Raw genomic sequence first — 24,875 nt, 5'->3', positions numbered from 1 at the left:
CTTTATACTGTAGATTAAACCTTTCTTTCTTCTCTACTTTGAAACTTTAGTACTGGTAAATATTTGTCCTCTCTGCCCATGCATGTTACAAATCTGTTTGTCCAGACTCATACTGAAACCTTTTTTTCCATATCATAGGCTTAATGTTTAATGTTAGATCTGGTTTATGTTGTTAGAATATTACTAAATTCATAAACATAAACAAAAACAATAAAAAATAGATATTGCATAAAACTTCAGTCAAAAACACAATTATCAAAACAATGATGCAAATGTTCTGTGGCACCTTAATCCAATTAAAGAATGAGGTTGAGTGCACTGCCCCTTTAAGAAAGGAGTCAAAACAAAGCGTGGAGTGGCCGGTGAGGAGCACGGAAGTGGTTTTGTCTCGCTGGCTAACCCACTATGTGTGTGAGAAATGAGAGCTGCTGCACATTTAAAATTCAGCTAGCTCTGTTAAAATCCGTTTTCATTTCATTAACAATATTTTATTATTCTTTGGTATTATTTTAATATCGTCTGGACGAAAGGGGGGGGATACAGCTAGCTAGCCTGTTAGCTAGCTCCATTAACGCTAGCAGCCATGCCGACCTACTCTGAATTAAGGAAAACAAACCACTTCTACTACTTCATCAAATTCACCCTGAACGTCTACTCAATGCTCTTCTCGGTAAGTGTCTGGCCCATTGACATCAGCTCTCAGGGTGAGTCCGTGGTCAGTGTCTGCTAATGGTAGTAGTGAGACGCGAAGCATCCCTAAGCATCAGTGAGACCTCTCGCCAAACCCTTATTCAAAAGTACATGCGTTTAAATGTATCTTCTGTTAAACGGGCTGTAGAAAATAAATAAAGGCATAATACGAATCTGTACCATCTGCTGTGCAATTCGGCTCACACACCTAATAAACATCCCGTTGCTTTTCATCGCAATTTCAATTTAAATCGCTGACTCTCCTCAGACTCGGTGATCTCCCCCTAAACAGCTTTACAGTGTGAGACGGGCTATACTTGACATTTTATTTAAATAAATCTCCGTGTGTTGGGTAGAACATGTTCCGTATTCACCTGAAGACTGTGTTGATTAGAAAACGTTCCCAAATCACGAGTACAGCCTTGTGTATGTGTTGCATTGTGATGATTAGTAGCTTTATTTTTCCATGGGATTTGGTGTGGAATTCTCTGGATACTAGCTGCTAGCTCCTGGGTGGTTAGCTTACAAGATAAACACTATACCGCCTCACACACCATGCATCCTGCTGCTTTTCATTTGCTTTTAATACAATAAATGTGGCTAATTTAATATTATCTTCTTATTCTGAAAAGATAATATTTTCATTTGGGATGTGAAGCAATGCCCGTCGACCACCGGCTGTCAAACAGCACGGTGGTGCAGGGCGTTGGATCCACTTAAAGGGATGATAGTGTTGGTAAATAGATCTGCCGACAGAATATACGAGCAGACTGAATGACTCCTTTGTTGGTGATTCAACAAATTCAGGCTGGTATTTAAATTAAAATGTATCCCTATGCTTAAAATTATGAATAGGTAATTTATGTAGGTAAAGATGTGATCCTAAACATATAAACTAGGTATTTTCTTCCTGTACAGAGAGAAAATGATTACAAACTAAGTTTGAAAATCTGGCTCTGGTTATTTATACTAACAAAGTGTGGTAAGATTCAAGCAAAGATGATAACAAGCCTTTTTCCCAGTATTTCTCCACAGCTCTCTTTTGTTAAGATACTTATTTTTAGATAATGGCTGTAAACTGTCTGTGGCACCAGGCACATTTGCTGCTTTATAAATTGTTGTTTGTCTATTGAACTGTCGGAGCCAGCCTCCACTTTAAATTAAGGCTCAATTGCAAAATTGCAAATCATACTGCGATTTATTTAGACAGATGGCGATTGTAATATTAGTCACAGTTCTAATAATAATTGTAAATTTCACAGAAAATTTCACATTATGTTTTACATTATGTGATGCAGAAAAAAGATGATTGGCTCATTTAGAAATTGTGTCATCTAGTGTTTTCCATCGGCTGCATGCCAAATAGCAGACCGCTCATTCAAGTCCAGCTGGCAACTTTTTAAGTTTCTTGGGATTTTTTAGCAATACATCAGGTCCCCGTCAAAAGAGTCTGCTGGTCATTCTAATCTTCATTACTGCAGCAGTGAAGGTAGAAAGGATGACTTTGGAAGTGGGAACCAAGCCAGATGCATCTGTCAGTGCTTTATAGAGGGTTTTAAGCACAGCAGTAAATGGAGTTGAGGTATATGGACCCAACCCTAAGATAGATTGCCTGTGTTTCCAAATAGCTGGGAAGTAAACACTGTTTAATTTTTCTCCTTTTCTGGGGTTAGTTGAATATAATCACACTATCTGACTAATTTGTCAACATGTGCTCGAATGGTTCTATTTGTTACATTTTCAGTACAATGGGTTTGACTTAATTAGTCTCCACAATCATTTTAATGCAATACACTTTATGACAGTGATTCAATGGGCAACACAGTGATCCAGCTCACCGACCAGCTCGATTCACTGGCGTAAAGTAACTGAGTACCTTTACCCAAGTGCTGCGCTTAAATATTATTTGGAGATACTTGTACTATACTTAACTTGAGTATATAAATGTTATCGTGCTTTGTACGTTTACCCTATTACATAGAGAGGTATTGTTCTGCTTATTACACTACATTTGAGCTACTTTCCTGATTTAATGTTTAAATATAGTGCTGCCCATAGATGCACTGTATGAATGTGTGTGTGAATGGGTGAATGGCAAAAAACTATACTGTAAAGCATTTTCAGTGGTCATTAAGACTAGAAAAGTGCTATATAAATACAGACCATTAACCATTTTAGCTAATTAAAAAAATAAACATGACGAGCATTAAATACATAACTTAATATTAAACCAGGGATTACAAATGGTCATAGCTTGTGAACCCTCCCAAACAAGTAGCATCTTGTTTGTGCCTGTGTCACATTTCAACAGCTTTCAGATCCACCAAAGAGCAAGTTCCTCTCTAAACCTCTCAGATGGTTTTGTTCAAATTACTGTGCAAGATCTAAAGAGGTAACATGATTGTATATTTCACTAAAACCTCAAAGGCCGAGAAAAGTCCCAAAAAACAAGGACAGCTCAGAAACGTGTTTTCTTTTTTTCTCAACCCATTAATCACCTCAGGATTTTGTGATGCTATGGATGTTGCAGTTGCCACTCACCCAAACTTAAATCAAATCACAGTGTATTCAAAGTGGTTGAATTAGTCCAAACAGACGAAATATCATTTGTATTTGTTTAATATACACTGTAAAAATGAAACTCTCAAATGCCAAATTTCTGCTGAAAAAACACATTTAAGGTACATTTTGTTGGAAACATAGTCCATTTATTTAGTGTAAAACAGTGCTGTGCACTGGGCGCACTGTGGAGCTGATCATGATTGTGATGATGTCATCATATTTTCATCAACAGCAGATGCTACCCCAATTTTCTATTTTCTTTTTCCCCAGTATATCCTTTCACATTTTTATAGCCTTGACCAACCATGAATTTTTGAGGCTTTGGGCTAAACCTGCACATAGGACTGAGCAATAAATCCTCATAATTATTACAATATGATTTTCATCAATAGCAATACAACAAAAGTCCAATATACATCGATATATTGCTTATGCATTCATTGTCAAAGCACAGTAAAGAGGTATAACACATGAAACACATCATTCTCTGCCCATAAAGAAGAGTTTAAAAACACAACCTCCACTTAGAGGCAAAAATGTGTCTTAAAACTAAAATTAAATAATTATGTTGTTTGTTAATTTATTGTATAATCATATTGCTCAACCCAAAAATCATTCTGGTTTTAAGATTTTCCCAGATTTTCAGTTAAGAGGATTACTTGTTGAACTTTGTGTTGATGCATAAAAGACTTGAATCAATACTTGAACTTTACTTCATTATTCATGAAATCAGTGTAATCTCATTGGTATTTCACAATTCAGACCCAAACTATCTGAAGAGAAATTTTCCTGCCATGTGTTATGGGCACAAGAGTTTAATCCAACTGTGATTTGATTTGTACAAATAATGAGAAACAACTGAGTGGGGGACAGCTGGAAAGTAAAAAGGAATTGTTTAAGCAAATACAGCAAGGGGAAAAATGTCAGTTAAGCTTAACTTGCATTTAAGGAAAAACGATTAGTCTCCTCTTTGTCATTAAAGTCACATTGCCACCAATTGCTTTTGGCTTGTTGCTGAGTGTGATGATGCCATCACAGGTTTGTGGTACATCCAATTAGACAATTTGGGTTTAATCCTGTCTAAGTCTCCCGCCATGAGGGAGTACATGTCCACTCTGCTTCATTAACTACATAATTACAGTAAGTGGATATGGTCACAGTTTATGAGGACAGTATCCTTGTCCTGCCCCACATCCACTTAACAGAATTTCATTAGTCTGGATCTCAACGGAGCATTTCAATGTCCTATAGTCGAAGAATAATTGTGACTTTAGACGAAAAAATAATCTAATATTCAGTTTTGACCCCTTAAATCTTGGAGGTCAAAGAAGAGAAAAACTTAGCATCCACATCCAACGACTGTAAGTTGTTGATGTTCACATCAAGCGTCTTAAACAATCAGCAAAGTGCACAATACACAAAGTATGGAAAAGGTAAATGGGTCTGAATCTTTTTAGAAGCTACTGTATAATTAAACAACTGAACCGTAATGACATTGTCTTTACACAAATATTGTATCCCAAGAGATTTCCGAGAGTAAATATATAGAGTCACTATTTCTTCTCCACATTGAGGATTGTCAAGCTATACATTTCATGAACCCATTCTCTCTCCCTCCCTCCCTCTCTCTCTCTCCTCCCAGCTGATGGGTCTCTGTGTGCTGTGTGTGGGTGTGTACGCTGAAGTGGAAAGGCAGAAGAACCGAACCCTGGAGGGCCTTTTCCTGGCTCCTGCTGTGGTGCTCATCCTGCTGGGCCTGGTGATGTTCACTGTGTCAGTGGTTGGCATGGTTGGATCCCTCAGGGACAACAAGACCCTGCTGCACATGGTAGGGATGATGGAGGAGGCCGAGGTGGTGGGACTGTTCACAGGTTTCGTGCTCACATGCTTACATGCATTTCGTGCTTACATGATGCTCACTCAGTATGCAGGTTAAGTGGTACACATAAATATAATATTCAGCTTTTCATGGAACTATTTTATAGAGGTTTTGATTCAACTGTACGATCATTTCGGAGCATGTCATTAGTTGACATTTGTTTTTGCTCTATGGGGTTTCTGTTGTTTTGCTCTTCGTGAATAATGTATAATACATGAAATATGAATCGATGGTGTTGTGTAAGCTAAAAATATATATCAAGTTGCTAATGCAAAGTGGAAGGGATATCTCTCCTCACCTCTGATCTCAGAATAGTGTTCTCTCCTCTAATTGATCTGATAATGCCTGTTTTCGTCCATTTTGTTATTTACTGCCCTCTTGTGGCAGCAGCAGTCTCTTGTCTCTTGAAGTTAGTTTGACTTCCAACCGACGCTCCTCATCGTGTCTGGCCTTTTCATGGGTGTGGCTGCGTCACGCTGAGTGTTGGTCTGGAGGGGAAAGCAGTTTGTTGACTTTTGCACATTGACGGTCTCTGATGGCTGACGATGGCTAGCTGCATACAAGTGTTAAGAGTTTCGAACTAGCCGTGCTATGTATTTGTGGTTTAGACTATTTGTCAGGAAATAAATGCCACAACTCCTCAAGACCCAAGACGAGTCCCTGTGGTCTTTCTGCTGTCAGATGCCCGGGTCTGTGTCACTGCTCTCATATGTCATGACTGGCAGAAATATTCTGGTTCACCATCAACAACTCTTGACAAATATAACTATGACAACACAACGACAAAAATCCCAATGGAATAGAATAAAGTATAAATATATAGAAACAATTAGACATGAAAAACGATGACCCAGAAAATTACAGTAGTGCACAAAAATGAAGACAGTCCATACAACCATTAGTGATGGGCTTGAGCTAATGTCTACACTTGATTCCATCACCTTGATGTTTCATATTTATTGAACTTACTTCACCCATGGTGTAGTAAACTGCTGAATGTATTCTGATGGTGCTCTGTTGGTGTGGTGGTGGTGGTGGTGGGATCTGCAGCTCTGACTGCTAATGTGTAGAACTCACTGCACGCTACTGACATATACCAGGAAAAAGATAAATAATATATATGCGCATGGGTGTCTGTTAGGAAGGTATTGGTAAATATAACAGACAACACTATATACATATAAGTGTATCTGTAAAAAAATGTGTTTAAACATATGTTTTTCTCCATGAATATTCAATGTAAAATTGACACATGCATTAAATTGAAGAGATAAACAGTTTGTTCAGAGTTTGCACAACAGCAGCAGCTCATAAAACATTTAAACCAGCAACGCTTCGGATGGTTTTTTTCTTTTCAAATGCAAAATCACAGCTGTTGGTGTTGCCAATAACGGCAAAAGAGCTCAAAGGGAGCATGGAGACATGACTGTGGTTGCTATGCAACTATCTAATTAGCTTTAGCTAAATAATATGAACTGAAAAAGGGCGTAAAAGTTAAACACATAAAACAAATTCAGTGATGCTCTGGTTATGTTTTGAAGAAGAGGATGAGAAGCTCATTTCGTACTGAAGAAGCCATGAAGTGAATTTGACTCACTGGGAAATGTTTTGTTCCTCCATTTGCTGATAATTGCTTCTCTCAGCACTGGTCTGCTAATTAAAGCAAGTTTTAATTCAGTTTTTAATCATTTCAAAAGTTGCAAATGTCCCATAAGTAAGAGCAGATTTGTGGTGTGCTAGGCTTGATTTGGCTGCAATTCCAATTGGATGCCTTTTAAATACTAATTTGATGAACATAATATCTGCAGAGTCTGATCTGAAAGTATTTAAGTCACACAGAAGTTCAGTGCAGACTGATATACGCCATTAAATACAACAAGATGCTATTGAACTTAATTCATTTCAAAATAAAGTCTGGTGTAGCTATGCAAGCAGCTCAATGTCATCTCTCTGTTATTAGGTTTGTCATGATATTAACATTAATTATCTGCTGCATCCAGGCACATTTGATAGACTTTGTGGAGACAGACAACTCTAAGAACCCATTCAGACCAAACTCTTGCAGTATTAACATCCGTCCTGAGTGATCCTATTATAAATGGACAGCGCTAAGTACCGGTCTGAACTCTCCCAAATACTCATTGCATCCTGAGATCTGATCACTCTCATGTGGCCACGTTCTTCTAGCTGTGTGAACGCAAATGCATCGTGGCGTCAAATGAAGGACCCACTAAAGTTTAAGCAAACTTTACGCTTCTCAGTTATCATTATTCAATTTGTTTGTGGCCACAGTCCCAATATTAACACTGATCAGCTCGTAATGAGGGATACTTTGCTTTAATCGATTTAAAATCTTTCCTCATACCTGCTCGCATTCATTCACTCTCTGTCTCACTCTTGCTTGTGTTGACACGTACGCACGCACGCACACACACATTGTCATCGAACATTTCTGTAATCTCAGGCTGGTGTTTGTGCACACAAATGGCAGTCGTGATTATTAGCAAGGAAGTGAGATCTGACCACAAGTGCTCACAGGTGACGTATTCAGCACACATTTTGATGTCAGGTGTGAACAGACGAACTTAACGCTGACCACTTGTGAATGGATCTCTAAGGACGAACGTTAATACCAGGTCTGAAAAGGGGGGCTGAATGGTTGCCTGGCCCTGTGATTGACTGGCAACCTTTCTGGTGTGTTTCCTGCCTCTTGCCTTGGGACAGGCACCAAACACCCTTGCGATCACCTAAAGGATAAGCAGATGTAGATATTGAATGGATGAATGATTCATTAAAATATTCCTAGATTGGTCCCAGTTACAAATCCTTAGGATTGGCCTGGGAAACCTAAATTATTATGTTATGCTTTGTGCTGTTGATGTGTTGAAAATTAGCTGTTGAATTAAGCAGCTGAATCAGTGTCGGCCAGTTTTAGAAGCACACTTTGGGGGGGGGGTGGCGGCTTCATGTCTAATAACATACCATGGGAATGCTGTAAGAATCTTGTCTTCTTCCTCCACAGTTCCTCTGTGTTCTCTGTGTGCTGCTGCTTCTCCAGGCTATCGCGCTCACCACGGCTCTCATCTTTGAAAGGAAGGTAAATATTTCGGTGTCACTCTAATGATGCCCTCCAGTGACAGCCAGGTCGCTTCACTGCTCTTTCTGACCGCCATCATTTTTGTGAGAGTTCATAACAGTGACAACCATTGTCAATTTCTCTTTTTTCTTTTTTATCCAGACGTCTGCCTTGTTTCAAAGCAGCATACGAGAAGGAATTAAACACTACTATGATGATCTGGACTTCAAAAACATCTTGGACTACGTGCAAGAAAAGGTACAAAATTATTTTTCATCCCGAAGATGTGGGGATGCATGTATTATATTTAGGAAAAGTACAAATCTTTAAAATGTATGTTGTACCTGATAGATGTGATCTACACACAGGGACTCGGTGTGCATTCTTAATTTAATGTAGACTTTTAAGTATTAGTTTGTTCAGTGAGCGCATTGTTCACATTACACAATTTTCTGCCAATTACCAACGGGTCTTGCAAGTTGCAGACAAAACATCCCGATTGGCGCTTGATTGGTCGTCACCATCGCAACGTATGAACATTTTTTCAAAGACACTATCAGAGAGGGTCACCAATGGGTCACAGACTCCAACCTGCTGGAAAATCTAGTCCGAATCGACTACAACTCCATCCAACTGGAGCCAGTCAAAGCGCAGGACGGGGTGAAGGTGGTGGATGTATATGTAGTGGTAAAGTGTCCCATGATTTGTTTTTTTTTACACTGCACATGTCTGTAATCAGGGAAATCAAGCAATGACTATGCTTGTGAGGGACAGGGTAACACAAACTCTGTGAAGATAACATCAACTAAATCAGGCTCGGGTCGAGTTTGGACAGAAAAAACTAAATGCCTGTTGGGTCGGGGGCAAGCTCGTATTGGTTCGGACAGAAAAAAAGTGTCCCGAGCTGTTCTCTGTTCTTTACAGCTGTGATGTCCACTGAAGCACCTCTTCTCCAGCTGTATGTGTCATTCTGAGCAGGATGTGTTTTCATTTTTAATTAGTTGGGACCAATCAGGGTTTCTCCTGGTGAAAAATCATGTAGTCGCTGATCCCCCGTCGCCAGTCATTTGTGTAGTATGACCTCACAATGACTCCAAGTCTTACAATCCAAGTAGTATCAGTGTAAACTCTTACATTCTAATCCAGCTAGTTCGACATCAAGCTGCTCATTTCAAACCACAATGACATGTTTGTTAATTCCAGTATTGTTTATCTTTGATTGCACATATGCAGTGTGTTGCCCTTCAAAAGAAAAGCTTGCAAGCTCACGAATAACTGCCTCTTAAAATCCTTTTGTTAAATGATCTCAGACAAATACTGTGGGGTTCTTTGGCCGTGTGTTGTGGCTTGGCAGTGGCTTTAATTAATTAACTTTCGGATGTGTCAAGTAGACTAAGGGGACCCACAGCGTGATCACTCAAACTAATGGTCAGAGTAGTTGGATCAAAGGTTGTTCTTTTAAAATGGGAGGACAGACAACTCATGATTTTGCTCTCCTAAAACCTAATTGAGTTAAATCTACAGGCAGCTTTTAGAGCAACAAAAATATAAAGTGGAGTGTGAATGCACTTTGAATTCCTTTGGCTCTGTATTTCAACCACACATTTAATCTGTGCTATAACAGTAGATCTTACATTGATATCAGCTCTACTGAGGAACATACTATACAGGTTCATTGCTTTTATTTGTTGAACTTGAAAAGAAATGGCTGAAATGAATATTACAATTTTTTACCATGAACTCAGAAAAGAAACTCTTGCCTTTCCACCTCTCTCACAGCCTCTTGGCTCGGCCATGTTCCTTCTTATTTCTTTTCCCCCCCCCCACTGCTTGTAAAAAACACCTTATCTACACAGCCTGGTATAATGGCCCTGTAGCTGCGGGCGGATGATCACGAAGATAGAGGTGTCCTCCATTATTTAGGAAAGGTTCAACGTCTTGGACACTTGATTGAATGTTCTCATAGGTACTTTCAAATGACAGCCTTTTAATTAATAGTCAATCTGCAGTCTTCACATGTACACTTGTTTCCCACTGCAGACGTCTCCTTTTTCAGTAGGAATTGGATGTACTGGAAGATAATTAATCTGTCTGTTGGGGGGACAGAGGTGAAACAGAGGTGTGGATTGCGCAGCAGAAGCTGTAACTCAGCGGGTTGTTTTTATTCCTAAGAGCTCTGAAAGAATAAGCTTGGTTTTTTCATATGTTAATTTGCGACCAGCCTTTGTTTTCATGCCATGTTTGGTCCCTAATCGCCTTATCTTGCTGTTTTGTTTTTCAGTTTTCATGCTGTGGAGGGGATGAGTATAAAGACTGGGGGGTCAACCAGTATCATTTCTGCAACGGTACCGGCCCACTAGCCTGTGGGGTTCCATACACCTGTTGTGCTCGCCAAAAGGTAAGTGTTTGGTTCACACAGGAAGCAAACAGGCCATCACATGCTTTTTAGTTCAGGTTCAGTCTGGTTCATGTTCACACTGACTCTTTACAAATAAACCAAGAGAAAGACTCAAAGTGAAAGCACAGAACATTTGTGCAGCAACAGTGTACAAACTTGCACATGAGCAGGTACTTTGTAAGATGGTAAATGGGCTTTTTCAGTCTTATCAAACACTCAAAGCACCTCAAAGTGCAAGTCCCATTCACACATTTATGCTCTTAATTTTACATTGCTTCTGTACGAAATGCTTTTTCTATTACAAACCATTCACACACTCTCAAATTGGGGTTCAGTATGTTGCCAAAGTACACTTCAGAATTCTGACTCGAGGAGCCAGGGATTGGGTCACTGACCCTCTCATTTGTGGACGACCCTCTCTACCACCTTCCAAGGAAAATAAATTGTGTACGAGTGAAGGAAAGCATTAATTCAATTCATTTCAATTTTATTTGTATTGTCCCAAATCATAACATACATTATCTCTAGGCACTTAACATAAGCTGCTTTCAGACATGCGCTGAATGCTGCAGATCCTGCGTGTTTTCTCTGGAGGAGCTGCATGTGTGAACGCAAATGTCCGAGTGAGAGGCTCCGCGGTTTCTTTGGACTTTCTCCACCTGGCCTCCTAATATAGATGCACAGTGAGAATGATACAGACACAGAGAGGAGCAGTAAATTACTGACAGAGAGAAAAAAAACTTTCTTTTCACAGTCCAAACATGTATGAAAAGACTCTAAATTAACACTGTAAGTGGACTTAGAGGAGCTGTGCATGGCTCCCTGACGTCTGCCTCAGGCTGTGCACCTTCTCCCCCGGGCTGTGGAGCTGTCTGTGGTCTCTGTGTCCGTAGCCAGGGACTGTTTATGTTTATTTATCGCAAGTCATATCGTCATCGCGATATTAAACAAGGTTATTGCAAATCACCTGTTTTCCTAATATTGTGCCGCCCTAATCCCCAATAGATTCACATCGAGTGAGGGGGTTGATGAGGCTTGTAACACGTGACATATGCAAAAATGAAAAAAAGAAAACAAACATCTCCAGGTGAAAAAGCGGTGACTCACATGTAGACGACACGGACAAAGATGTCAAGAGAGTTTGTGATGATAAGAGCCGGCGACGGTCTCGGGCTTCTGTAAACATGATCACGTGATCTCATGCCTCTGAAGTTTGATAATGAGGACGTAGACATTCACAACAGCTTGCTGATTGGGTCTTTTCGGTCATGACGTAGCCTTTGTTGATTTGTCAGGCTCCTATCACTTGACCCCCTTCTGGAAGAGAACAACCAGCATTAGCCTCAGCTAACAGTGTACAACGCAACATGGATCATCTATTACAAGTGTTGCTGACCCTGTTGTCTTTGCTAACATCTGTTGTGCAGTTAAATTCTGTATTTTACAATGATACAATGAGCTATTATTCACCATTGTTGCTTCTCATTTGTGGCTTTTCTCTTTCGGAAACTAAGAACCAGATGCCTTCTGTTTACACCGGCAAGCGCATGCCCAGTGTACATGAGTGGTCACCTGATGTGCATTTTCAGGTGTGCTCGTATGTACAAGGATTAAAACTGATACAGAGTCAAAACGCTCGTCTGGACAGAGATCATCACCAACTAAATCAATGTGTGGATGAAGCCTCAGACAAAGTCCAACCCTTTTGAACCATATGCCCGGTGCAGGGACCTTTTTGTTTTCCTCCATTAAAGGTGCAAAAGTGGATTTGGACACACACTCCATGAGCTTGGGTCGTTAAAATCGAGCCCTCACTATCTACACTGTATGTAATTCATTGTGTAGAGGAATTGCCTCGTCGAGCTAACAGGACACCTGCTGCAATTCACAGGTATATAACCTTTGAGTAATTTCTGTCTTTAAATGAAATGTTGTTCCCTCGTGGCCCCACCCCCACCATACCTCTGGTATCAAAGCACTGATACTGACTCTGGAAGCAGTGGAGCTGTGCAGGAGAAATTAACGACAGAATCATCCTGTGCTCTCTCTCTCTCTCTCTCTCTCTCTCTCTCTCTCTCTCTCTCTCTCTCTCTCTCTCTCTCTCTCTCTCTCTCTCTCTCTCTCTCACACACACTCTCTCACACTCACTCACTCACACACACACACACACACACACACACACACACACACACACACACACACACACACACACACACACACACACACACACACACACCAGAGATGGTAGAGTTGATTAGAATCTGAAGCTGAACATCGACCCAGTTTCTACTGTTATCAGTTCCTACCCGTTGGGGCTGAGGCCGTTTTGCGAAAGCTTAAGTTCACGCTCTGGCTGGCAGAAGACAGCTACACCCCCCTTGTGAGGAGCATTACCTTTGTATATGTCTCTCTGGCCTTCTGAGCCCAGTTAAAACCTCATCTCTGACTCTAATTCTTGACTCTTTGCTCAGGTGGGAGAGGTCATCAACACTCTGTGTGGTTACCAGACTCTGAATAAAGAGGTAAGAGCAACTATTGGTTATCGTTTTTTGGTATCTCTGATATGAACACAGTGGATAATGATGATAATAATAATATTTGAAGCCAAATTCCTATTTTCTCTTACTATAATGTTTAACATTGGTTTTATATAAACTCCTGTTATAGTTATTATAAAAAAAAGTAAGCAGTTAAAAATGTATATAGAAAATTAAGGCACACAATCCTATTATAAGTGAAAACGATAATGGATATTATTTAATATACAGTAACTAATAATTATTTATATAGCACCTTTAAAAACCGCTGTTACAAAGTGCTTCACAAAGGGGACATATAAAAATAAGACAAGAAGCAAATGATACAATGTCATTTAAAATGAAAGACGGCAAATTATATAATACGAAATAAAAGACAGCAGATAAAATAATACATCATTTAAAAGTCATGGCAAAAGTAAAGGACAAAAGAAACATGTAATAGGAAAAATAAACTTGTGTATTGATCAATGAAATTACTTAAATGAATACTATTGTTTACTGTCATAAAATAATGAAAAACCCATTGGCTAAATATTCTTGCTCATAAAGAAACTGTGTTACACTGTTGGAAAAAGCCACATTTGCCCAAATACAAGACGACCCCCTCTTTTCCAACACTTCTCAAAAGATTTCAGGAGATTCTATCCTTTCATGGGATTAAGACTCCTCATCTCTAAAGCCCTTTCTTTGTCCATGACATGACATTAAATCAGAATTCAAGTCCCAGGTTAGTGTAGTTGTGAGTTTTGTCATATACTCACACCCTCTCCTGTCAAGCTTTTTAAGTAGTCACAAGGATTTCCTCTCGCTATTAGCACTTTCTGTCTGTCCCACTTCCTCTGTGACACCTGTAGTTGGCAGCATGACAGACAATTTGGTTGCCGTCCGTTTTTATTTTTATTTGTCAATTTTCAGTTTTGAGCTCAAAACTGAAAACCTTTTCTCTGGTTGTCTTCCTCCGCTCTGTGTATCAGCGTGAAGTCCTGCATGACCGGATCCATGTGCGAGGCTGCATCCACGCAGTCAACCTCTGGATGAGTGACCACATTGGAATAACCGCCGCACTCTGCTGTGCCATCGGGCTGCCACAGGTAATTTAACACCCACGGCACTGACTCACCAAAACTGAACTGCCCCCAAATCCCTCTTTTCAACCAAATGCACCTTTCCAGCAAGGACTTGATATTTCAACTGTAGCCCCACATCCTGTGAAAGACTCTGAGAGCTTATTTACTTTTGACTTTACAACGAAACTACCTGGCACATCAGTCACATCACAAGTAACCGCAACATTGTTAGCTAAAAATGGGTTGTGGTGTGACTTTAACTTTTCAAAAAGCTGCTGCACTGACTTAAATTTTGTTTACTTATAGTAAATCTTAATCTGTCTATTTTAAATTGCGACGTCCACAAATCTAAATCACAAATTTGGACCTGTAGTGGCCCCGTCAGAACGAAGTAATTACAATAATTACTGCTCTAAAATGACTGCATAAATGCCTCATACAAGCTGCAAGACTTTGTCCAACTGTAATTAAAAACCTACACCTCAGTTTTATTATCTGGGACAAAAATCCTGGTGTTCCTTTTTCCTTTTATTATTTTAAATTTATCGTTATTAAACTTCAATACATGACAAAACGCATACCACAAATATATAGAATATACAATAATAAAAAAACATCTACTTCCCATGTAGCAGAGGGATTTAAAGTCTCTCAGGGGTGAAAGATCCTTCATCAATTTAGGGTTTGATTTTGGTCCAGAGATCTTCTCCTTCTGAGGCCGGTGAGTGTATCTGGTGACTGTGGCTGTCAGTTAGTCTGTTGGAGCGTCATGGCACATCTCGTTTCACACAACTGAACTGTTACAATGGAGATGATCATTTGGAACAGTTCTTTTCTGTCTTCTATCTTCGTCCATACATGACAGACTTATAATTTTAATTCACAGTTAATCCAAGATCTTTAATTATGCTCCAGACAACTTGTGCTAAGGAGTGAATCACAGCAAATTCAAATTGCCTCATTTTTGCAGTAATTAATAAAACACTACATTAGTTAATGAAATCATCCAAAATTGACCCAGAATTCAAAATGTATTAGTTCAAGCTGCAGATTGTGTTTTTCAGTTTTGTCAACAGTGTAATCGTTAGCTTCCACAGGCCATTAGAGTATGTGTATCAGTTTTTATCTCGGTGGTTAGATGCTTTCTGCTGAAATGCACACTGGGTGTTGTAGTTAACATCTCACTTCAATTTATTAACCAGTTAATACTTTCCTCTTCCTTGTGTGCATTAAACATAGTCAGCGGAAATTATTCAATGACAAACTGTGATAATTGGAAAATCATGCTCTTGTTCATTTATTAATTACAAAAATCCTAGAATGACTTAGGACACATTGACATTTGTCTGAACAAGTCTCTGTGTCTCCCTGCAGCTGCTGGGCATCATCCTGAGCTGCGTCTTCTGGAACCTGCTGGTGGACATGAGCGAGTCGGCAGACATGGTGGACTTCAGGCTGAAGAAGGCTGGGTTGCAGTACAGCGAGCTGGACCTGGCTGGTGCCGGCTGGTGTATGTGTCTGCCGAGGGACGGCGGCTACCTGCCGGTCCCTGCCTCTGAGCCTGACCTCGACCCCATTGACGTTCACATGCAGAAGCTCAAAAAGCAGGCGCCTCTCACACACTCGCAGCTCCAAAAGTTGCAGCAGTCCCAATCGGCCACTGGGCTGGATGAGGTGGATGTTGGCCGGAAGCAAAAAAGGGAACACTGAGTGGTCTTTTTACCCTTTCTTGCCTTTTGGGTTTTTGCCTTTCTTTTATTGTTGTTGTGTTCAGTGCATTTGTTGAAGTTGTGTTGCACTACTTAATGGTTGAACATGTGAGTCATTGGATCAAGAGACATTTGGTCAGGATTTTGGCACTTTGTGAATGAATTTGTTTACTACAAAATTTAAAAGGACAACCTGCAACATTGGCTTTTAAAAAAAGAACCTTTCATTTGTCTTGTTTGTGGATATGTAAAGATTTATGGCATTATATCACATTTTATCTTTTGAATCATGTGCTAAAGCTTACCTCAGGCGGTTTGGAAAAGAGCCCAGTAGTCCGAGGACAGTACTATTTGGTGTGTAAATTAATGGTAGCTTGAAAATATGTTTTTCAGTGTCTGAGAAATAGGAATAGTATGTCTTGCGTGTAGCGTCTGTGAAGGATGTATAGAGTTTGTGTCTTATTTCCTTTTATTATGATTTCAATTTGATTTGGTGCAATCAGTGTACATTGTGAAACTGAAAAACATGGGATGCATGTTTTGTACTGTATATGATGTAAGTTTAAAAGAGAAAAACAAAACAAAACAATGGTTTACATGTTAGGCTGTCATCAGGGGGACTTCAGTCATTTTTAAACTAAACTTTTTATTCCTTCCATCTTTTCAAGAAACAACTACAGGCATTATCCAGACTTCAAGTTCAGTGAAAAGCTACTCTGATGGTTTTTTGTATCTGAGTTATGCACTGTTTTGAGCTTCCCCCTAGCTCCTGCCTTGTATCAGCACTACTGTTCTTGTCAATAAAGCTGCATTTGTCTACTGACCTTTGTGATGCGCTGCTGTTTTGCATTTTTGAAATTCTTAAGTTCTACTTTTTACTGCAATGATACCTCAACAACACCAGGAAGTAAGTGAAAGTCCAAACCAAAGGACCAAAAGACAAAAATTGTCAGACAAAAAGGTGGTATTACTCCAAACAAAGCAGGAAAACCAGGGTTCGGTTTGTTACCAATGTGAAAAAACAGATAGACTACTTACTATGTGAAATTAAAATAAACCGTCTGTAAATGATGTTACAAAGACCTTGGCCAGTGCTTTGGTCCGGACCTTGAGTTATGAAAATGCCCTGAGACTGACTGAGAGAGCTTAATTTATAAACCTCCAGGACTCTGCCCAGTGTTGGCTGTTTGGCCAAACTGATCAACCTGCTGGCAATGTGAGGAACCTTAGTCCATGAGTTTCTCTAACAGCATCAGAGGTCCACTGCAGAGACGTGAGGACCTAAAGGACTGAGAGCACAATGGAATAGATTCCCCGATCTAATAAAACAGAAATCCAAACACCAGACATTGCTCATCACATGGCCAATACCACCCCTATGGTGTAACAGGGTGGTGGCAGCCTCTAGTGGAATTAAGGCACTGTATATTGGTTTACTTTGTAAAAGATTATGATATGGAGTTCCACCTTGAAATTGGGATTGGCCCTTTACTATGCATGATGTGGCAATAAGGTACACAAAGCGCTCTCTCTCTCTCTCTCTCTCTCTCTCTGAGATTCACCAGCCTTATTAATTCAGTTCACAAGCTGCACATTAATGCACGCAGCGCTCTCTCCTCCTGCAGGTCATTCTCTTCTTACATCTCTTCCTCCTGCATCATGTTGATGGAGAGACAGCATGTGGAATATTGAGGAGATGAAATGCGTCACCAAAAAAAAACAACCTAAATGGCCTGAGTGCAGGATGTGCGCACATCCAAACAAGTTATTACGTTATTATGATAATGTGGATGTCAGTTTTGCTGTTCCAATCACCTTTTCCACATCCTTATCTGTCAGATAACATCCTTGGGTATTTGTAGCCTCAATAACAATTTCACTTCTTGCAAAGAGCACATGTATGGAGCTCAGATAATAACATACAATTTCCAGGATTCTTGGAAAATTGCTGAAATTGCAGCAGGCGAAAGCTCATATTGTCAACAACCTACAGGCGCACGGTCGCAGGCTGGTGAAAATCATGACCGCAGGCCGATTACATTATTCTAGTTTTTGATCTTTACATCATCCCCAGTATTTGTGCTATTGAAATGAGAAAGTGTTTGTCTGGATGGAGAAGGAGAAGAAAAATGTCACTAAACGCTAAAGACTGATTTTAGATTGAATCTTAAACAAACTGATTATGGATACAACGAGACTGCTCCCTTCATCTCTTTCTAACATCTTCTTATGTACAAATACTTTAAACATTGATACGTCTCGTCATCTATTTTTAGACTTAGTCTTTTCTCATCAATGTTGTAAATATGGTTTTTTTATTGTTCTGCTCTGCTACTCGTGGCATCAATTGCACGCCTGTCCGTCCTGGGAGAGGGATCCCTCACACGTGGCTCTCTCTGAGGTTTCTACATTTGTTTCCCTGGTAATAGGTGTGGGGGATGTCACACCTGGTTAAGCCCTATGAGACAAGAGATTTGGGCTATACACATAAAATAAAATTGGATTTTTTTCCCTGTGTAAAGAATAGACTGTCTCCAGTATCAGTCTCCGGCTCCCTCTTAGCAGGACAGAAAAGTGTCCACGTCTGTGTGACTTTGATTGAATTACCTTCATATCAGGCTTCAGTTACAGGGAGAGCTTGAGTAAGCAATCTGCAGTCAATTTCACACTGAACACTTCATGTGCTGTGGGGTAAATCCGACAGATTTCATATTTCACCAGAGGCTTCTCCCTCAGTGTATCAAAAAACGTATTACTTTAACTAGGTGGTTACACAGGGGTCTCTCGTCATATGCAACCCCTCTGTCTCATCCTCCTACTTCACTTTTGATGTATTCAGCGCTCTTCATAGCTGGGCCTCCTCAGATCTGCAGTCCCACTCCATTAGGTTTTAACAGACAACCTTTAATAGCCTCTCTCTAGTCATCTCCGCTGTATGAGCTCATACAATGTAAGGGAGAGGCAGCGGGACTCAATCGACTCAATCAACTGAACAGGCTTCACATGATTTCTTCTTATGAACTGAGAGATTTGAAGGAACAAAAGCTGCCGTCTGTAGGTCTCCTCGTGCATAAGTGAAGGAAATCACCACCTGGCCTTCGATCTCCTCGGCGGTGAGGAAGATCAATAATGATGATGAAGAGTGATTCATAATTTAAAGGGTCAGTTTGTCCAAATCACCAAACCCTGCCCATGGCTTTATCTGACCAGTCTCCTGGTTTATGACATCTTTGCTGAAGTCTTATAGGACGGCACAGTGGTTCAGTGGGTAGAACTGTTGCCTCACAGCACGTCAGTAGGACTTCTCCAGGTTCTCCAGGTTCTCTTCCACAAACCAGAGTCAGGGAGCTTTGGTTTATTGGAGACATTGTAGGTGTGAGTGTGAGCTTGAATAGTTGCTTTCTCTATATGGCCCTGTGATTGACAGTCAAGGGTGTACCCCGCCCACTCCCCCAAACATCCACTGTGATTGGCTCTAGCCCCCCTGCGACCCTAAAAGGGTAAGCAGAGCAGATAATGGGTGGATGGAGTCAGAGTTTCACTTGAGTTCATTGACTGATGAAGAGTATGGGGAGCAGAATGAATAAAATCTTCATATCATTCATCATTATGAGTAATCACCAGACTTACTGGCTCCCAGTAGAATGCTACAGTACCATTATCGATGCACCTCCATGTTCGTTCCAATGGAAATCCTTTTTTTTTTTTAAATAGACAGTATCCTAGAACATATATAGTAGCACTTACATGCCATAACCTTACAAGGCAATTGAAAAATGAGCAAAAACAGAGGCTAATAGCTACAAACATGGCTGAAAGCATTTTGTACACAACATAAAGGTAGACTGGGAAATGAAAATGAAATCTAGTTTAGTCACCTTCAGGATTGGTAAGGGTGTCATCGTCAGGTCAAATTCTAAATTTGTCCAGTGCTTTAATTTAAGATACAATAAGCTACTATGTGTTTAGTGTCAGTAAAAAAGTTTTATGTGATCAACAAAAGTCTTAAAAATTGTTCATCAGGGTTAAAACAAATACAACTTGAAAACATACCTTCAAAGAGACCTATTAACCTAACCCCTAACCCTTTGTATGTGTTGTATTTATCAATTTTACACAGTTAAACAACCTTTCTACACCTCTTCCCAATATTTGCATAATAACAAAGAGCAAATAAAAAGGATCAGGTTTGATGGACTTCTTAATGATTTTAAACGTGCACGTTAATCATAGAAACGTCTATATTTGGCTTAAGAGTGGTGTTAGGTGCTTGGGAGAGATGGAAATGCAGTTTGCAAATGACAAAGGTGCAACATTTGACAAGCTGACATTAAAAGCTACTATTTTAGAGCAATACGTTTATAGCTGCTGACGTCAACAACTCTGTAACTCTTCTTCCAAAATTTTCATCAACTTTCCAAGTCGTTGTTCTGACTTGAGGTGGCGTTTCTCCAGCCGGGGGCTAATTTTTACAATTATTCTGACGCCACATAAATGAACAATGAGTATAAACTGGGATGGTGGCATTACTAGGCCCAAAGCCTACCTATCACAGCTGTAACATGTATTTCCATGTCCAGTAAAAACCTATAGTTTTGGCTTATATACAAACCTCTTTCATGTCACACAGCCCAATGTAAAAGGCTGACAGGCTATCAAACGTGATGTGTCAACTTGCTGATCAGCTGAGGTCGATAACCAGCTCCAAATCCATTCTCTACCCGCACTGTGTTTCCCGAGCAGCATCCTGCAACTTCCTATTTTTTATCACTTTTTCCACTATGCTATATATTGACCTGCTGGTGCAGTGTATTGAAGGGTTTTTCTATCGGTGGATGGTGAAACCACTGACACAACTTCCTGCCTGGAGCTCTCTGCTCAGTCCTAGTTTGCCCATTATTGAACCAGTCATGAGAGAGAGGGAGACAGAGCGAGAGTCGTTCTGACAGACAGACAGACAGAGACAAATAGAGAGGAGCGGTCCTCTTTGCAGAGTTTGTACCATTCGATAGTTTGTCGGAGTTCCACTGGCATGTTTTCATTGACGCGACCCAACAAGCAGCAGAGGCCATTTCTCCTTTCACTCATTCCAGCTGACAACTAATCCAGGTAGGTTGACTTTTGTCTTTGTCACGTTGTTGGTCCTGTTTTTCTTTCTGAACTCTAAACAGTGCAATTCAATTTTCTCATCTTGTTGAGTCAGAGATAACATTTAGTGTCTTGGTTTTTCTTTGCTCCAGGCCTTGTGTTTGTAAATGACAACAACGCAGTAAGGGAAGTGTGGGGAAAGTACCAAAATAGACACTTTGGAGGATTGTGGGTTTTTTTAATATCAAACACAGACTCACATTCCACTGATGTACATATGTCTAGTGAATAAAACTTACATCTGACTTTGTGTCAAGTTGAAAGTGAAAGTTGTCATCTAAATATGTCACACACTTATATCGCCATCATAATGGTCGTGATGTGTAAGTTTTAAGTTCTGGATCAAGTGTAAGGAAGACGTTTTGTTTTGGTCTTAGCTTTTGGTTCTGCTGTTTAAAAAAATGATGTTAAAATTTTTTTGCTTTATTTCTGCAAATCCTCTTCTAGGAGAAAATAAGGATTTTTAAACAGCCTCTCAAAAACTTTCTAACAAGACGCAGAGTAACTTCTTTAAACTTACTGAAGCACTAATGAGCACCACTTATCCTAATAACTCTAATTTCTCTTCCACTTTATCTCCACTCAGCTTCAACCTAATACACATCAGAAATAAATCTTGAAGTTTTAATTAGCTCAAACTTTTGTGCGTGAATGTGTGTGTGTGTGTGTCTACAGTAATCTTATGCTTGTATTGCGTGGGACTCTGTGTATGTATGTGCAGGATTTGTACACTGCAAAATAATTAGTCAAAGCAAAATAAGTCCATACGAAATTGTTGAATCATACTGCCCATGTTTCCTGTATTACACAGTTTGACTTTTCCTTGAGTGTCTTTAAATGAGGCTGAACTTTGTAGAGGTCAATTAATATGTGAATTACTGTCTCACTCACTGATGTCTTGATGTTAAGTCAAGACGTCAAACTCGTTGGACAGAATGACCTGTACTATATCAGCATTTGGCTGCTGGTGTTTGCCACAGACCTGTGTACATTTTCCTACATAGCAGCAGAGCACGTGAACAAATGATCCCTTGTGCACGTGTGTATGTTTATGTGTGAGTGTGCACGACTCGTGTCTGTCTGTGTGTGTGTGTGTGTGTGTGTGTGTGTGTGTGTGTGTGTGTGTGTGTGTGTGTGTGTGTGTGTGTCTGCATGTCTCTATCAAGCGGTGTGGGGGTTTCGGTGGCGTGGGCGAGCCCATCGATCAGCCCGTGAGGGAGGCAGCCTGCAGCTCTCGCTCCAGCTGTCCACTGGGTGTGAAGGACACCGATGTGACAGCACTAATTACCGAGGCAGGAAGCCAGCGCTACAAACATTCACAGCAGCAGCTCAACTGGGCTCTGCAGGGCTGAACCCATCCTCCACCAGCCACTTTACACCTCTCATCCCTCCAGGCTGAATTGTGTCATGCCAGAATGGGATATTACCCACGAAGAAACACTGCTTTGTCTCATGGGAATCTAAAGAGCAGATATGACTGGATAAAACCCACAGAAAATCTGATCTGTAAATATCCTGTTTTGGCTCTCGGAGTTGGAACCGTCCTTCTTTGCAAGATACCAGATCAAAAACAGTATCTCCTATTTCAAATGTTGAATATCCAGGTCTTTAGCTACTTAAATAATGCAGGTAGCATTCAGTGGGTTCATCCAAACCTTTTTGATGCCTGCTGCAACTGAACGTGCGTTGATGCAATGAGACCGAACAAACATCTGTAAAGTCGCAGCCCATAAGACCAAAACAATGTGCTGAAAGGGGCTTCATGTTCTGTAAAGGGGAAATGAAGCCAGGTTCTTAAAAATGATGACATCTTTCATATTACCCCTACCTTTATCCTTATTTAGAGAAAGATAATGATTAGCTCAGTATGGTCTAGCCATAATTTAGTATACAGAATACTAATAATACAGATACAACTAGAATGTCCCTCATTAGGGTACATACCTCAGTCAAACTGCACCAAGTGCCACCTCCTCATAGATATCAGTTCCAGTGCAGATTATTAATTATTCTCAGAGAAATCAACAAAAATGAGAAACATCCTATTTCACAATGTTATAGAAAGTGAATACAAATGTCTAGATTGGCACCTTGATCCGGATCCACTCCAAAACTTAATGGGTTCTTCCCTGGCCCATACCACTTCCTTCTACTTAGTTTCATTGTAATCTGTTCAGATGTTTATATGTAATCTTGCTCACAAACAACATATAAAATCAACCAAATGGACTGGGGTGAAAACAGAACTTGGTGGAGGTAATGATCAACATTAATAAGGACTGGGTTTTACAGCAAATAAACATTATAACTTGAAAAGGAGGAAGCAACAAGTGAGTGACTGATATGCAGAGGAATCCATTTAGGTGCATGTTACATTAAAGTTACTAACATCTGTGCTTCTTTGAGGCAAGAAGTTATAAAGGGGGCCTGACACTAGGCAAACAAAATAGTAACACAATTTCTTTAATGGCTTGAAGCTCAATCAGCTAATACTTTATTCCATTAATTCATGTAGAATGTGACAGGGCATCATTCCTTCTCAATGTCGCACCTTCTTACCAGTTATGTTCACATGACCTGTCCAGCAACCTAGTTGGTGGCAGCTGGTGAGAAAAGTTACAACAACAACATGATAAGAAGAGTGAAGCATGTACTAATCTGGTGTCCAGAACTAACTCAAAACACTGCTAATACATCAGGGCTATGTGTTTCTGTGTGTCATGAAGCTCTTCCCTCAGGCAGGATTCAATTGATCTGTGCAATTTTAAATATTTTCAGGCTATTACTGTTAACTTAAGACCGACCTCGGCAGCATGTTTCTTTAACCACTTGTGTTGATGCAGGGAGTGGGCTTTAAAAAAAAATCTGCACTAGTTTTACACTTACATCTCACAGTTTTTCTATTTCAATGACTACATTTGCCACTTGTAGTATCTGTTGAGCAATGTTCACCTTTCATAGACATATAGGGATATTCAAGTTTTGAATTGCATCTAGTAGCAACCAAAGCCCTGTGTGTAGCAGGCCTACTGTAAATGTGTATGAGCTCTCTGACCCCTGTCCAGTGGGAACATGGTGGCCTTTGCTGCTGGTGTCCAATGTGTGAATTGGTGCCGCATGGGATAAGTTACCCTCACATTTGCACATTTCCATCGCCTTGGCCCGGCTGTTAATTATTTTCCTATTGATCTGCACTGTGACCCTACATGCAGGTCAGTGAGCAAGTGGCCGCTGCTGCAGCTGCTGGCTCACATTACAGATATAACACATTGATACACTCATACCAGTGTCTGAAACGCACAAGCAAACACATGTACAGAAAATGACAACATTTATACAATGTACACACCTTGACCATCACAAATGTCTAATTCTAACCCTTAAACCTTAAAAAGTCTTAACCCTCAAACAGCCCTTTTAAAGTGGGTTGGAAAGTAAGGACCGGCCAAAATGTCCTCTCTTTCTCAAAATGTCCTGATACCTAAGTGTCTTTCTACTGTCACCATTTGACAAACTGTCCCTGTACTTCTTCACCAGGATGAACCATGGAGACAGAGGGACGGGCGTGTCTCACCTTCGCTATGAGGAGGAGGAGGGTGAGTGTGTGTGCCCTTGTGTGTGCGGTTCATATCGATGCCCGACCCATTATAGACTAGCCCTTTGCTAATAGAAACCGGAAATAAAGTCATTACACCTACTTTGTCTCTTAATATTATCCTGAGACATTTCATTCATCACACTGACTTATAGTTTCTAATTTTGTGTGGGTGAATGTTGTTAATGGGCTACAAATGAGGGGACAGGAT

At 40.2% G+C, this 24,875-nt stretch overlaps 2 protein-coding genes across 3 annotated transcripts in view; both read left to right on the top strand.

The window, feature by feature from the left end:
* Positions 1-340: 340 nt before the first annotated feature.
* On the top strand, positions 341-16,744 carry zgc:110329 (uncharacterized protein LOC550500 homolog). The gene is made up of 8 exons (XM_035166689.2): positions 341-670; positions 4,895-5,080; positions 8,154-8,228; positions 8,370-8,465; positions 10,489-10,605; positions 13,077-13,127; positions 14,120-14,236; positions 15,587-16,744. Exons 1-8 carry the CDS (start codon positions 584-586, stop codon positions 15,920-15,922), a joined length of 1,065 nt encoding a protein of 354 aa, XP_035022580.1. The 5' UTR covers positions 341-583; the 3' UTR covers positions 15,923-16,744.
* A 4,077-nt stretch (positions 16,745-20,821) lies between these two features.
* slc4a5a (solute carrier family 4 member 5a) overlaps positions 20,822-24,875 on the top strand; it is a 33,863-nt gene continuing 29,809 nt past the window's right edge. For both annotated transcript variants that reach the window (XM_035166506.2, XM_035166504.2), the window contains exons 1-2: positions 20,822-21,030; positions 24,607-24,665. In XM_035166506.2, the coding sequence (XP_035022397.1) occupies positions 24,608-24,665 (58 nt within the window). In that variant the 5' untranslated portion in view covers positions 20,822-21,030; position 24,607. The remainder of the gene's footprint in view (positions 21,031-24,606; positions 24,666-24,875) is intronic.

This window comes from Hippoglossus stenolepis, chromosome 9 (assembly GCF_022539355.2).
Source record: "Hippoglossus stenolepis isolate QCI-W04-F060 chromosome 9, HSTE1.2, whole genome shotgun sequence".
In the NCBI taxonomy this organism is placed as follows: Eukaryota; Metazoa; Chordata; class Actinopteri; order Pleuronectiformes; family Pleuronectidae; genus Hippoglossus; species Hippoglossus stenolepis.
The sequence above is the reverse complement of the archived record's forward strand: the minus strand, read 5'-3'. Positions and strand labels throughout refer to the sequence as shown.